Source organism: Carassius auratus, chromosome 31, assembly GCF_003368295.1.
Source record: "Carassius auratus strain Wakin chromosome 31, ASM336829v1, whole genome shotgun sequence".
In the NCBI taxonomy this organism is placed as follows: domain Eukaryota; kingdom Metazoa; phylum Chordata; class Actinopteri; order Cypriniformes; family Cyprinidae; genus Carassius; species Carassius auratus.
The window spans coordinates 11,860,544-11,874,679 of record NC_039273.1 but is presented as its reverse complement, the minus strand read 5'-3'; the positions used below and the strand labels follow the sequence as shown (position 1 = coordinate 11,874,679).

The following is a 14,136-nucleotide window of genomic DNA, read 5'->3' as shown; positions in this document are numbered from 1 at the left end:
AGTAAATCACAATACTCCAATGTACTGATAATGTACAATACTTGATAATGTACCAAAAAAAAAAACAAAAAAAAACCTACAGTCTATTTACCAGTGAAATGTGAATAAAAACAAATAAACATTAACCTAACAAGCATATAATACAAATGTCAATAAATGTTGTTTCATTATTGTTTCTGTCAAAATTGTTTATCATGTTCAATGTATTTAATTACTCATTAAGTGCACTCAGTTCCAAATATAAAATTGTGTTTCATTTTCCAATAAACTAAACTTTCACTTTCTGTAGCAATAAAAAATATGCTGATAAATAATGCAACCATTACTCCATTAACCATAATGTTTTAATAACAATTTATCTACAAAATTGACTGACATCACTGTATTCTTTCCGAGGAAAGCACATTGTCACTGAAGCAAAAGCAAAAACAAAACAAACAAACAAACAACAACAAAAAAACATATAAAATTACAAGCACTTCATATATATAATTATATATTTTTTAAATCTCTGCTTTGAACTCAGTGCACTATACAATAAAAATGAATCTGTTTTTGAACAAGATGACCTACTAGTGAAAGCAAAGTCACAAAAAAACTGTCACCAATGTCCAAGTGTTTCTCTATCACTGAAAATCATTGCAGCTTTGATTTTAACAGTCTATTCTGCAATTTTACAGTTGTTCTATTGCTATCTGCTATGATGCTTTAATCGTTAGCTACAGAGTTTCGTTGTCTCATAATCCACAGAATTGGGGAGACGGACATTAAAGGACTGGAGCGAGGTGTGAATGCGCACTACCTCATTAGCTGTCAGTTTGAGACGGTGTCGTAATAAGCAGGAGAACAGGTCCAGAGGTTGCTGGCCTGGTGGAGAGAGTCGGTTGACCCGGTCTCGGATCTCCAGCAGCTGGAGCAAGGCTGAGTCCTGCGAGCCCTGCGTGTACGGATAGTCCAGCTGCAGGATCAAGTCCCGGATTGCTTCCGGGTCGAAATGCATACTGTAACCGAACACTTGAATGCTGTTAATCTTCATATACCCCAGATTTCTAGTAGGGTCAGCCATTTCCAACGGCTCCAGGTAAACACTGTCATTGGCCCCAGTGCCTGGAGTTTTAATGCGGCTCCTCAAGTAAATGTGGATGGTCTCAAAGAAGGTCTTCCACTTGTTGCCCAAAGTCAAGGTCCAGTTAAAGCATTCTAGTGGAAGGTCCAGTTTAGCAGACTTCCAGTCTGGAAAATTGTTCTCGTCCACAGGAATTAACCAGCTATCTGAGTGGCTCCCTCCGAAGGGATTGATGAAGAGTGTGAGCGCAGGTTCCAGAGTGCTGTTTTTAGTAAGGCAAATTTGAAGGGAGACGCCTAAGAGCATATGGACCAGGTTGGATTTATATTTGTTACTCTTTAGCGTAAGCAGCATCCTCTTCCTCCATGAAGGATCAAACCAGCTATTCAAACGCATGTCATTGCTGATGAAGATAGCATGGACCTCTAAGCGTCGATCGGCTCTCTGTAGGAGGTAGCGTAGCTCCAGATCTTGAAGATCAGTCTCAAAGCCCAGGTAGTTCTCGGTGGAATCTGCCACCATTGGTCGACAGGTCCCTTGACTTAACATGAAGCCGATGTTGCAACTGCCGCAGCGAGTGTGGTTGTCGCTGGCACAAGTCGCGCAGGCGGCATCATCACCCACAGAGCATGGTGGGGGTACCTGGCAGTAACTATGGTCATATGCACAAATACAGGTGTGCAGCTCTTCTGAGAAGGATCCTAGCTGGTTGTTCTCTGAGCAGTATAATAAAGACTGGAAGTAATTCAGCCAGTATGACTGTGGCCTATATTGTAGGAAAGAAAAGATAAACAGTAATATCTGTTAGACTGCCTAAGCAATGACTGCTGAGATTAAATTGTCATGTATCTAACGTGGGTACAGCGACAGATGACAAGAATAAAACTTGCACAAACATAATTCTGTTCCACAAAAAGTCAACTAAAAAAGTACAAAAAAGTACAGGTATATATATATATATATTGTTCCATTCAGTAAATGTTTAAAATATGTCATAACTGTTTCTTAGCAATTGTTGCATGTTTTATTTTAGCAAACAGATGAATGTTCAGGTACAAAAAGTACAACAGCAAAAAATAAACATATATAAAATTGGTCCAAACTGCTGGTTCTCAACTGGTGGGTTGTGACACTAAAATGGGTTGCAGGTCTGTTTTGATAAATCATAAAATTAGAGCTGTGTAAAATAATATGCTGATTTCTCTGATTAATATGAACTATGTGACATGTTAAAAATAGAATTAATGCAAATTAGTGCAGCATCCATTTTTTCCCCACTTCCTGTGTATTATGTGCTCACATTTACTCTAACAATATGTATTTATACCTCCTCTGTGGATGATTCTACATTAATTAGGATATTCAATGTATATATCACACATTTATCATTTATATATGCAATTTTTGTGTGATCTGTGATTTTTCACTGAATTAATACACTTTTTTTTTCATATAATCGTCTATATAGGATAATACAATAATTTGGTTTGCCAACTAAAAGAGAAGAGAAGAGAAGAAAATTCCTATATCTGTTGCTGTTGATATCAAAGGCTGTATATAAGGCAAATTAGAAGGATGAAGACATAGAAAGGCTGCCTTCAAACGTCCGCACCGAAAATAAATATATGCATTGTAAAAGAAAATATGATACAGATAAAAGTTCACTCACATGCTGTTTGAAAATGTTTAATTTTAAGAGCTTTTTTTATTTACATTTGTACAATAAACTTTGTTGGTGCTTGGTAGCCAATGTAAAATCTAGGGCCTGAAGCAAAACCATTTGAGAACCACTTTCCCAACTTTAGTCTTATTGATTGTGGGTAAACACAAAGTTGTCTCCCTGAAGACAAGAACACTATAGTGCTCCCTTTCACTCTGAAGCGTGCTGACAAACATTCCTGTTGGAAGCCCGTGGAGTCTGAAATGTTGGCCGGTCACAAACACAAGTAATAATGATGATAAATACTATACGAAGAGTTTCCTCTCTGGATACAGTGATTGGGGGCTTTATTCCATTTTGGAATTCAGTATAAGAGTATTTATCATCACAACAATTAGGAGATAATGAGTCTGTTGTGCTCACCTTTCACGCGGTAAGCTGATGTGGGGCTGCTTTTGGCACCTCTTGCTGAGGCTGAAGAGCTTGTAAACCACTCGCTGAGCTCGCTTGAAGAGACTTTTCATGCTGCTTTCCAGCTGCTCATAGCGCCGCTGAAATACACCATCCAGTGACCACAAATGTTGGATCATTGAGGCGTTGAGGAAGAAATTCTGTGGCAGCCGCATCAGAAATGTTTTGAACTCATCTGTAGAAGAAAGAATACGTTCTCTCAGATATAGGAGTGTTGTCATGTAAACTTGAATGAACAGTGGGTAAATGCTTGAACACAATGCCTTTATACTTTACTCTCCTTGACAGTAAGAAGGAATCATTTCACTGAAGAGACAATCTTTTTTTTTTTTTTTTTTTTTTTTCTTAAGCAGTTCCTACAGAGCATTTCATTTTAGCTGATGGGGCAGACGGCTGAATGCCTTTGATGCTACGAACAGAAGCTGAATGATACCTGAGAGAGTATATATCTGTCACTTCCTGATAGCTCTAATAACATAAACTTTGAAAGTAATTTAACTCTGGGATATTTTGGGAGGGGGGGGGGGGGGGTTGATTGACAGTGAAAAAAAAAAAAAAAAAACAGATCCATGCGTTAATGGTAAGTGTGGGTGACCTCGACAGGCAGTAATACAGTACCTAAACATTAGGCTAAGTGCTCTCATTCATATGCTTGATGAAATATGCTGGATGGGCAATAAAGCATTTTATGGGTGATTAATTCTGCTCAACATACTGTAAGGCAATATGTTGAGCAGGATCTTTTTCTTCTAATCCCACACTGTCTCTGAAGGACATTGTTCGGTGAATGTCAGGATTCACTGAATGGTGTTAATATGTATTCAGACGATTAACTTGTGTGGCAAAGTACATTAGATAAAATTATATTAGAGAAGACACCAACAGGGTAATAATATTAACTAATAGTTATCATCATAATTCCCCAGTTGATTAATCAAAGTACATTTTTTTGTGTATTACAAGTTTTCAGAAATGTTACTTTTAAATATGCAAATCATGCAATGTCTAATTAAATATCGAATAATATGCATTGATTTCCACAACTTAAACACATGCACACACACACGCACGCACACACACACACACACACACACACACACACACACATATATATATATATATATATATAAATACATACATACATATATATTCTGATAAAGCCAGGTTAAAAATTATTGTTTAATTTTTGTTGACATGTCAAAGGTAAAGGTTCATACACAGGGGATTTTGTATATATATAAATATATATATATATATATATATATATATATATATATATATATATATATATATATATATATATAAGATACATGAACAATCTTTGTGTAAAGACGTTTGAGAAGTGGAGGTTTCTGGCTCAGTGCAGAAAAACAAGGAAGAAAAAAAAAAAAACTATTTTTGAGAAAATGGCCTTTAAAGACATGTAAATACTGTAAATGAAATCTGCATTCCCAGATAGATACGATTTAATAAAATAGGCACTTAAATGTGTATTTTGGATGTTTTCTGGCCACTAAAAAAAGGTTTTTATAAATGATTTGTTTGTCCATCTTCAGCAATGAATGAACAGTATTAAATACCTACACAACTACATAACTTTCTAAACACTATAATTACTAATAATAATTATACAATAACATTCCAAAATAGGCTATAAATGTATGGTGATTGACATGTTTCTTTAGAAGGGTACATGAATAATAAAAAGTAAAAGTGTTTTTACATGATTGGAAACATGATTGAATTCACTCTCCTACCCGAATCTTCAAACTCTTTGTAGGTAAGTGCCCATGATTCAGAGATTCGCAAAAGGCTTTCCTCCATGGCCTGAATATCCGTGTAGGGGCAGTTGCATTCTGGGAACTTAGGGTCACATTTGCACCAGCAGTCATTGTCTCGACAGACAAAAGTTCCCTCTCCATTGCAAGCAATGTAACTAAGAGCTGCTTGGACGAAAGTGTCTCTGAGATAATCTGGCAAAATGACCTGTAAGCCTTCAGATAAAGAGAAACGAAAGATTGCTATAAGAATACTGGGTTACCTGAATAAAGTGACACATATATGTGACATGCGGTGTTTCTGCAGTTATCATATTTTCTGTTCAACAAATGACAATGAAGCACATGCTAAAACTACTTAACAAGTGCTTTTGCCGTTACAATAATCAAAACAGGGTCATGATCAAAATTAATTATCTTTTCATTTATCCTGTGACAGATTTGACTCAACTATCTTTAGAAATGCAAAGTCAAAGGAATGTGCAATTTGATATCAAATTTTTTGAATGATTTCTGAAGCATCATGTGACACTGAAGACTGGAGTTCTGGCTGCTGAACAGTCAGCTTTGCCATCAAAGGAGTAAATCATACTGTGTATATATATATATATATATATATATATATATATATATATATATATATATATATATATATATATATATATAAAAATATATTCAACTAGAAAACAGTTATTTATTATTATGTATAGTTATTATGTATTTTTTTTAATCAAATAAATGATGCCTTGTTGAGTACAATAAACTTCTTAAAAACATTCAAAAAACATACTGATGCAAATCTTACATTTCAGTATTGAATTAATAATTTTATAACCTGCATTTCACCTAAATCATCTGCCATCTTAGATTTAAAGTTATCACTGAGTTGAGTTCTGAGATTGCCTTTCCCACAAGTCATCTACTGAAGCCACATAATTAAGCTGCCAACCTTTCGGAACAGCCTTCATGTCAAGAACGTGACTGCGATGCCTTAAAATGCTCCTTCCAACAGAGCTCTCTAGCTTTTGGAAAAGAGCCTTTTGTGTTTCACATAAAAAAATAAAAATTGTCTATTTACACTAAGTGCAAATAGCCCGCCTTGTTGGCTAAAGCTATTTACACTAAAAATGCTGCCATTCTATTTGCACTTAATATAGCATCTATCAGTAATAAATATGCAATTTTCACTTAGTGTAAATAGCATCTATTGCAATTTTTCACTTAGTGTAAATAGCATCTACTGCAATTTTGCACTTAGTGTAAATATCCTCTATTGCTATTTACACTTAGTGCAAATAGTCGCTGAATAAAAAAATAAATAAATGCCTGTCACAGTATCAAACCTTTACATTCTAGATTCAAAAAACATTTTATACCTTGCAAATGGACTTTGTTCTCAGGACTCTGAACCAGCACTGAACTGACCGAATCAAGGTTGTCATAGTTACTGCAGCCGAGAGGGCCAGTCCTTGTTTCAGTTACCTGGGGAACAAAATTCAGACGATAAAATGATTAGTTTCCCCATACGGTTACTGTACCATAATATTTTACATGGAAAACAGTGTATAACAAACTCTTTTCCCATATTTTCCTTGTTATAAGGGATAACAAGCAGCCTGGCTGTGAACAGATGCATTATAAGAACTTCCTGTGCTTGGTGTGAGTCCCAGACATGGTGCTAATGCGCGTGCAGTGGAGGTCATTTCACAGATAAACACTTACTGTTCCTCTCATCTTATTGAAAGAGCAGAGCAGGCTGTTGCACAATGTTTTTTCCTCTACTCCGTTATGAAACTTTTTTAATTGATTAGCTTCCATATACTTTCACACCCACAAAGAAAACAGAAGTCTATTTCTCTCTACAATGCAGAATGTTGTCTAACCTTAGCAGAGAGTTCTTAATGATGGTCAGAGCCTGCATAGCATTATTGACTCAGGCATCTCAATTGACCTTTATTTCAAGCTATCCCCACTATTATCCGCATTTGCAATCAGAGATCACACTTGATTTTTCCTTCCCTTTTCTAGACACCCTTCCCTCCTCATGACATGGAGAAGCACACATAATTGATTCACACTTTTCTCTCTTATGGTGCCAGTGAACCTTCATCAATTCAGTGATCTCTTTCGATTCGGCCTGTCAGACAATATCTTTTCCAGGCAGACAGTTAGACAAGGAAAGACCAGGTTCTCTTCTGCCACTCCATCACAAACCCACTGGAGAGTCCAGCATTGGTAACAGCGACTCTGCAGCATGAAGATGTGGGTTTGTGTTTATCTTATGATTTCTGAAGGATCATTTAATACTGAAGACTAGAGTAATGCCTGCTGAAAATTCAGTTTTGCCACATTCTATTGCATTTTAAAATATGATACACTAGAAAGCAGTTATTTAAAATTGTACAAACTTTTTACAGTATTACTGTTTTCAATTGTATTTTTGGTGAGCATAATAATTTAAATTACATTTGTATTTATTTTTTATTTATTTTTTTCAAGATGGAGTTATAAGCAAGCGAATAAATAAAATAAAACAATAAAAAAAGCAAATGAGCAAGCAAGTGTGAAGAAAGAAATATATAGACCATTCGTTTTCCATCCTGACCCATCGCCAGTTACCAGAGAATATATGGCCTGAATTCCTGGCTTGAGCAAAAGCTTGAACTGCAATAAAACACTAAGCTTACTTCAGCAGCAATTGATTTTTTCATAACGATCATACCTGATACAATCAGATGATACATCTATATGCTTTATTATTTAATACACCATATGATGTGCCATATGTTAAATGGCTACTGACTGATTAACAAGTGGAGCATGATGTTAGATTTCATTTACAGACAACAGCTGTTATTCAAAGCAAATACTTGCATGTCACAAAATACCTTGTAATTGCAAATTATAGGCCACCTGGACTTGTGTGATCCTCTGATGTTTGGGCTTAATGGGAAACATCAACAGTCTGCTGTTGATTCTCACTCGGCATAGTGAGCAGCTATTATGGATCAGTCAAATATCTCAATTATATCCTAAAAACAATATTCTGTCAGGCGATATTAGCCACGGAGTTTGGAAGCTTTTCTCCAATTTCACAGCTGGACAAATACCTCAGCTTCAGCATTTCTTTCTGAAAGCACCACTAGACAATTTTGGTCCTTAGTGCAGTTTACTTTGGTTATGCACAGCTCACTAAGTCAGAAAGAGAACACCTAACTGAATGACCAATATGCTATGTTCAAACAAACAAAAGCAGACCAAAATATTGGTGCAGGGTTCTCAAATAACTGGACAGAATAAGGCATGTCAGCTGAGACTATGGAGGGTTTTGCTTGAAAAATGTTACTTATAACCGAACACAACAGTCAATTCTCTCCAAAAAGAGTTGGCGTTGACTCCCTGTGGTTACAATTCTGACGCTGTGTGTGTTTCCGATGGTATCATGGCTGTAAATTCAATTCTGGCTTGGCTTAGAGCTGATCTGTTATGAAGAAATTGTCAAATCATGAACAAAATGATCCCCGCCGATTGTAGAATAGCTCGGGTTCCTCTTCAGGAACTCGAGCTGCGTCAAAAGCGCTTTGGGGAACGCGCCCAGCGTGCGCGACTCTGAATATCGTGTGAAATCAGACCAATGGAAGAGCGTGACGTCACCGGCGGAGTGACGTAAGCGACCAGGAAGCTATAAAAGCACGTGCCACGCAGCTGGCGTCAGCTTCGCGTCTCTCAGCAAGCGCTCTGTGTGTGATTGTCAAACTGTTTGTCTGTGAGTCTTATTTACTGTTGTCTGTCCAGTTTAAGAGCTCCTAGACAATGCCCAAAAGCAAGGCGAAAGTTAAGCATTCTGGCGATTCCAATCGCGTTTTAGGCTGTGTGTTCCTCCCTGCCCGAGATATATAACGGGTGGGGATACACACAACCTTTGCGTGGTTTGCCTGGGTGCGAAGCACGCCGAGTCGGCTCTCGAGGGGGCCGACTGCCCGCACTGTTTGCGGATGTCGGTGCGTATGCTTCGTTCCCGGAGGGCCCTCTTCGAGGAGGGGGCCTTCGCCAGCGTTCCCCGTGGTGCTGGTCCCGCTTCTGCTGAGGCAGAACGGCGGCTGCACTCGTGGGGTTCGCAAGTGGATCTGGTGGAGGGAATGGAGACGGGCCAATCCCTATCTCCTTCCACTTCTGCCAGATCCGGCACCCAATCCCTAGAGTCGGAAGCACGCTCAGCGGTTCCTTCCACTCAGGGAGAGGGGTCGACGCTTCGCATCTCTTCCTCCGAGGAGGAAGTTGATGTGGAGTCGCTCGACAGGGATTCGCCACCCCACTCGCCGCAGTACGAGGAGCTCTTGGAGGTGGTTACTCGCGCGGTGGCCAAGTTAAGCATCGATTGGCCCACCGAGAAAGCAGCTGAACCGCAGAGAAGCAAGCTTGATGAACGCTTCCTGCGCGCGAGTCAGCCACCTCCCAGCCGGGGCCTGCCATTCTTTCCCGACCTGCACGATGAGATCTCCAGGTCGTGGAAACGCCCATTCTCGGCCCGCCTCTACATCCCCTCGTCAGACTACTATGGGAACGTAGTGGGGATGGGAGAGCGCGGTTATAGAGCGATGCCCCGGGTGGAACAGACGCTCGCGAGCTATCTGTCCCCCGGTGCGGCGTCGTCTCTAAAGGCCCCGGCATTGCCCTCAAAGCCACTAAGAACAACTTCGGCTTTGGTGGGCAAAGGGTATGCGGCAGCAGGTCAGGCTGGTGCGTGTCTGCACACCATGGCGGTGTTACAGGCGTACCAAGCCGATCTGCTCAAGGAGCTAGATGAGGGAGAGGAGATCAAGTCCCATGATATCTCTGAGCTAAGAAGGACCGCTGATCTCTCCCTCCGCGCCACCAAGGAGACCGCTCGAGCGATTGGGCGGTCCATGGCAGCTATGGTGGCCGCGGAGAGGCACTTATGGTTGACCCTGTCTGATATGAAAGAGCGGGACAGGGTCTGCCTCATGGACGCCCCGATCCAGCCGACTGGCCTGTTCGGCGACGCAGTCAATTCTGTCGTCGACAGGTTTCAGGAGGCCCGCAAGCAAGCGGCGGCGTTCCATAAGTTCCTCCCTCGTCGCTCCCTCGGGGCATCTGGGCGGGAGATGCCCCAGCCGCTCCCTAGCTCCTCGTACCGCGAGGCCCAGAAGCAGAGCGTCGCCTCTCATGCTCCTCCGCGTCGGGAACGAGAGTCTCGACGACGCTCTCGGCCGAGGACTTCCCAGCCCAAACCAGATCTCAGGGCGGTTATTGAAGCTAAGAAGTCCTCGGCCAAGAAACCCTGACGCCAACAACCCAGGGTTTCAGAGGGCAGCCTCTGCTGGGGTAGAGCGGTACACACCGCAGTACACGGTGCCCGTCTCCCCTCAGCGCCCTCTGGGGGCCGGTCTGCTAACCCTGCCAGTGATCCAGGGCGCAGCAGGTCCCAGCGAGCATCGCTCTCAGTATCTTCCGCCCGTGCGCGTAGCGGGGCTGAGACGCTCGCCGCCCCTGCGGGGGCCTCTTACACCAGAGATCAGTCTCGAGAGACTGATTCCCTTAGTAGATTATTTAGCAGCGTGGAAACTACTGCCAAATGTATCTCGATGGGTCCTGCACACAGTAGAAAAAGGCTACCGCATTCAGTTCGGCTCCGTGCCGCCAGTATTCAACGGGGTCGTTCAGACAGTAGTCGGCCTCAGGCAGGGTCTGGTTATGGAACAGGAGGTGAAAACCCTATTAGAGAAGGAGGCCATCGAGGTGGTCCCTCCTCAAGACAGGGAGTCCGGATTTTACAGCCGGTATTTCATAGTTCCCAAGAAGGATGGGGGGCTGCGTCCGATTATAGACTTGAGGGTCTTAAATCGTTCAGTTATGAGACTAAAATTCAGAATGCTCACAATCAAGCAAGTTGTAGCACAGATCAGGTCCCAGGACTGGTTTGTCACGATAGATCTCAAAGACGCATATTTTCATATATCCATCCTTCCACATCACAGGAAGTTTCTGAGGTTCGCTTTCGGGGGCGAAGCTTACCAATATCGAGTACTTCCCTTCGGCCTTGCACTCTCACCCCGCACGTTCACAAAATGTGTAGACGCGGCTCTGGTCCCCCTGCGCATGCAGGGCATCCGCATTCTCAACTATATCGACGATTGGTTGATCTTAGCTCAGTCAGAGCAGGCTGCGATTCGGCATCGAGATGTCGTCCTCGCACATATGGGGGAGCTGGGTTTGAGACTGAACGCCAAGAAGAGTGTACTTTCTCCGGTTCAGAGAACCACCTATCTAGGCGTAGTATGGGATTCGACCACGATGCAGGCACGATTGTCCCCTGCTCGTATCGAGTCGATCCGCATCTCAGTCGAGAGAGTCAAACAAGGCCAGTCACTCACTGTCAAACAATTTCAGAGATTGTTGGGTCTGATGGCAGCTGCGTCCAACGTGATACCTCTTGGCCTGCTGTACATGAGGCCCCTGCAGTGGTGGCTCAAGACCAAGGGATTCTCCCCGAGGGGCAATCTACTCCGCACTATCAAGGTCACGCGGCGCTGCCTACGTGCCTTAGATGTATGGAAGAAACCTTGGTTCTTGAAACAGGGCCCGGTGCTGGGAGCTCTTTGTCGCCGTGTAACGCTAGCGACAGATGCATCCCTCACTGGTTGGGGTGCAGTCATGAGTGGCCACCCTGCCCGTGGTCTGTGGAGCGATCGCCATCGAACATGGCATATCAATTGTCTAGAAATGCTAGCAGTTTTTCGTGCACTGAAGCACTTCCTCCCAGACCTAAGGGGTCACCATGTGTTGGTGCGCACCGACAACACATCGGTGGTCTCCTATATCAACCACCAGGGAGGTCTGCGTTCGCGCCCTTTGTACAAGCTGGCGCACCAGATCCTGGTGTGGTCCCAGAGCAAACTCCTCTCACTAAGAGCAGTATATATTCCTGGGAAACAAAATGTGGGAGCAGACATACTGTCGAGGCAGGGGCCGAGGCCCGGGGAGTGGAAACTTCACCCACAAGTAGTGAAGCAGATATGGAGAATATTTGGCAGGGCTCAAGTAGACCTATTTGCATCTCAAGAGACGTCTCAATGCCCCCTTTGGTTCTCTCTAGTTCATCCAGCTCCTCTGGGACTGGACGCTATGGTACAGACCTGGCCGAGGCTTCGTCTGTACGCATTTCCCCCTATTGCTCTGCTCCCGGGAGTTCTGGCGAGAGTACGCCGGGACGGGGTCCGTCTGTTGTTAGTAGCCCCGTTCTGGCCGGGCCGAGTATGGTTCTCAGATCTAGTCTCGCTCCTCGACGGCTCTCCGTGGGAGATACCGATCAGGACAGACCTCCTCTCGCAGGCGCAGGGTACGATAATTCACCCTCGCCCGGAGTTGTGGAGGCTGTGGGTGTGGCCCCTGAGGGGGCACAACTTTTAGCAGCCGGTCTCTCAACCGAGGTTGTTGAGACCCTTCTCCAATCCAGAGCTCCCTCAACGAGGAAACTGTACGCCCTGAGGTGGAAACTCTTCACCTCATGGTGCAGAGACCGCCAGCTAGACCCAGCAAACTGCCCGATTGGTACAGTTCTGGAGTTTCTACAGGCTAGGCTCTCTGCAGGGTTGACCCACTCCACGCTGAAGGTTTACGTGGCGGCTATTGCGGCCTACCACGCCCTTCTCGATGGCCAGTCTTTGGGAAGACACCCCTTAGTTACACGTTTCCTCCGCGGTGCGCTGAGGCTGAAACCTCCAGTACGGTCCCGTATTCCCCCGTGGGACCTGGTGGTGGTGTTAGAGGCAATGTGCAGACCCCCTTTTGAACCTATTCAAGATATCTCAGACAGACACCTTACACTTAAAACCTCCTTTCTGTTGGCTATCACCTCTCTGCGGAGAGTAGGAGACCTTCAGGCCCTCTCTGTGGCCCCTACTTATCTTGAATTTGCACCAGGCATGACTAAAGCGTTCATATACCCTCGAGCGGGATATGTTCCTAAGGTTCCCTCTGTTACACCACAACCTGTCGTACTGCAGGCCTTCTGTCCTCCTCCCTTTCGGGAGCCCGACCAGGCGAAGCTAAATTGTATGTGTCCAGTTAGAGCGCTGGACGCATACGTCCACAGAGCTGCCCTGTGGAGAAAGACCGATCAATTGCTTGTATGCTACGGTCCCCCCAAGAGGGGTTTTCCTGCTTCTAAGCAGACTATCAGTCGTTGGATAGTCGAGGCTATCAACGCTTCCTATGAGTCCTCTGGTCGTCCCCCGCTGTCGGGAGCCAAGGCTCACTCTACCCGGGGTATGGCGGCCTCCAAGGCCTTCTTAGCAGGTGTATCCATGCTGGACATCTGCAACGCTGCGGGATGGTCCACGCCCTCCACGTTTGTCAGATTCTATGGCCTAGACATGCCAGTCACTCCAGGCGCTTCAGTCCTCCTGACCTAAGCTGTGCTCTTCGGATACACACTAGGCAGGGGTTAGGTAGTCTGGCGGCGTTGGTACTCGTTCCCCAAAGCGCTTTTGACGCAGCTCGAGTTCCTGAAGAGGAACGTCTCTAGGTTACGTATGTAACCCTAGTTCCTCGAGGGAACGAAACGCTGCGTCTCGGAGCCATACCCCCCGGCACCCCTGCCGGCGCTTGCTGGTACTCGAAGCTGACGCCAGCTGCGTGGCACATGCTTTTATAGCTTCCTGGTCGCTTACGTCACTCCGCCGGTGACGTCACGCTCTTCCATTGGTCTGATTTCACACGATATTCAGAGTCGCGCACGCTGGGCGCGTTCCCCAAAGCGCTTTTGACGCAGCGTCTCGTTCCCTCGAGGAACTAGGGTTACATACGTAACCTAGAGACGTTTTCACGCATTAGACAAACAACCTGAGCAGAACCACAAATGTGGGATGCAGCCTGACTTTATAAAGAGCTTCAATCCAGTGTTTTCCTCTCAAAATCCCAGCACACCGCCACACTAATAGGCTTTTCCTGTGAAAGAAAATAGCTAAATTTACCCTCCAAGGTGCCCAGTGGGGGGAGCTAGAAACCTCATTCTGTACTCCAGTTCTTTTTAATCTGGAATTCATATGGAGGAACGTTTGCCTCTGTCTGTCCCATGAAATGTAGACATGGGTCAGTGGCCTGTGGAAATGATGCGCGTGTCAGAGGCCCCTGCTGCT

General features: G+C 44.0%; 1 protein-coding gene across 1 annotated transcript in view; it reads right to left on the bottom strand.

Annotated features, from left to right (window-relative positions):
• Positions 1 to 521: 521 nt before the first annotated feature.
• The window catches only part of LOC113050552 (BMP/retinoic acid-inducible neural-specific protein 3-like), a 34,681-nt gene continuing 21,066 nt past the window's right edge, over positions 522 to 14,136 (bottom strand). Inside the window, exons 5-8 of the mRNA XM_026213598.1 lie at positions 6,352 to 6,457; positions 4,955 to 5,191; positions 3,150 to 3,372; positions 522 to 1,832 (exon numbers count right to left, since the gene is read on the bottom strand). Of these exons, the coding sequence (XP_026069383.1) occupies positions 716 to 1,832; positions 3,150 to 3,372; positions 4,955 to 5,191; positions 6,352 to 6,457 (1,683 nt within the window). The 3' untranslated portion in view covers positions 522 to 715. The remainder of the gene's footprint in view (positions 1,833 to 3,149; positions 3,373 to 4,954; positions 5,192 to 6,351; positions 6,458 to 14,136) is intronic.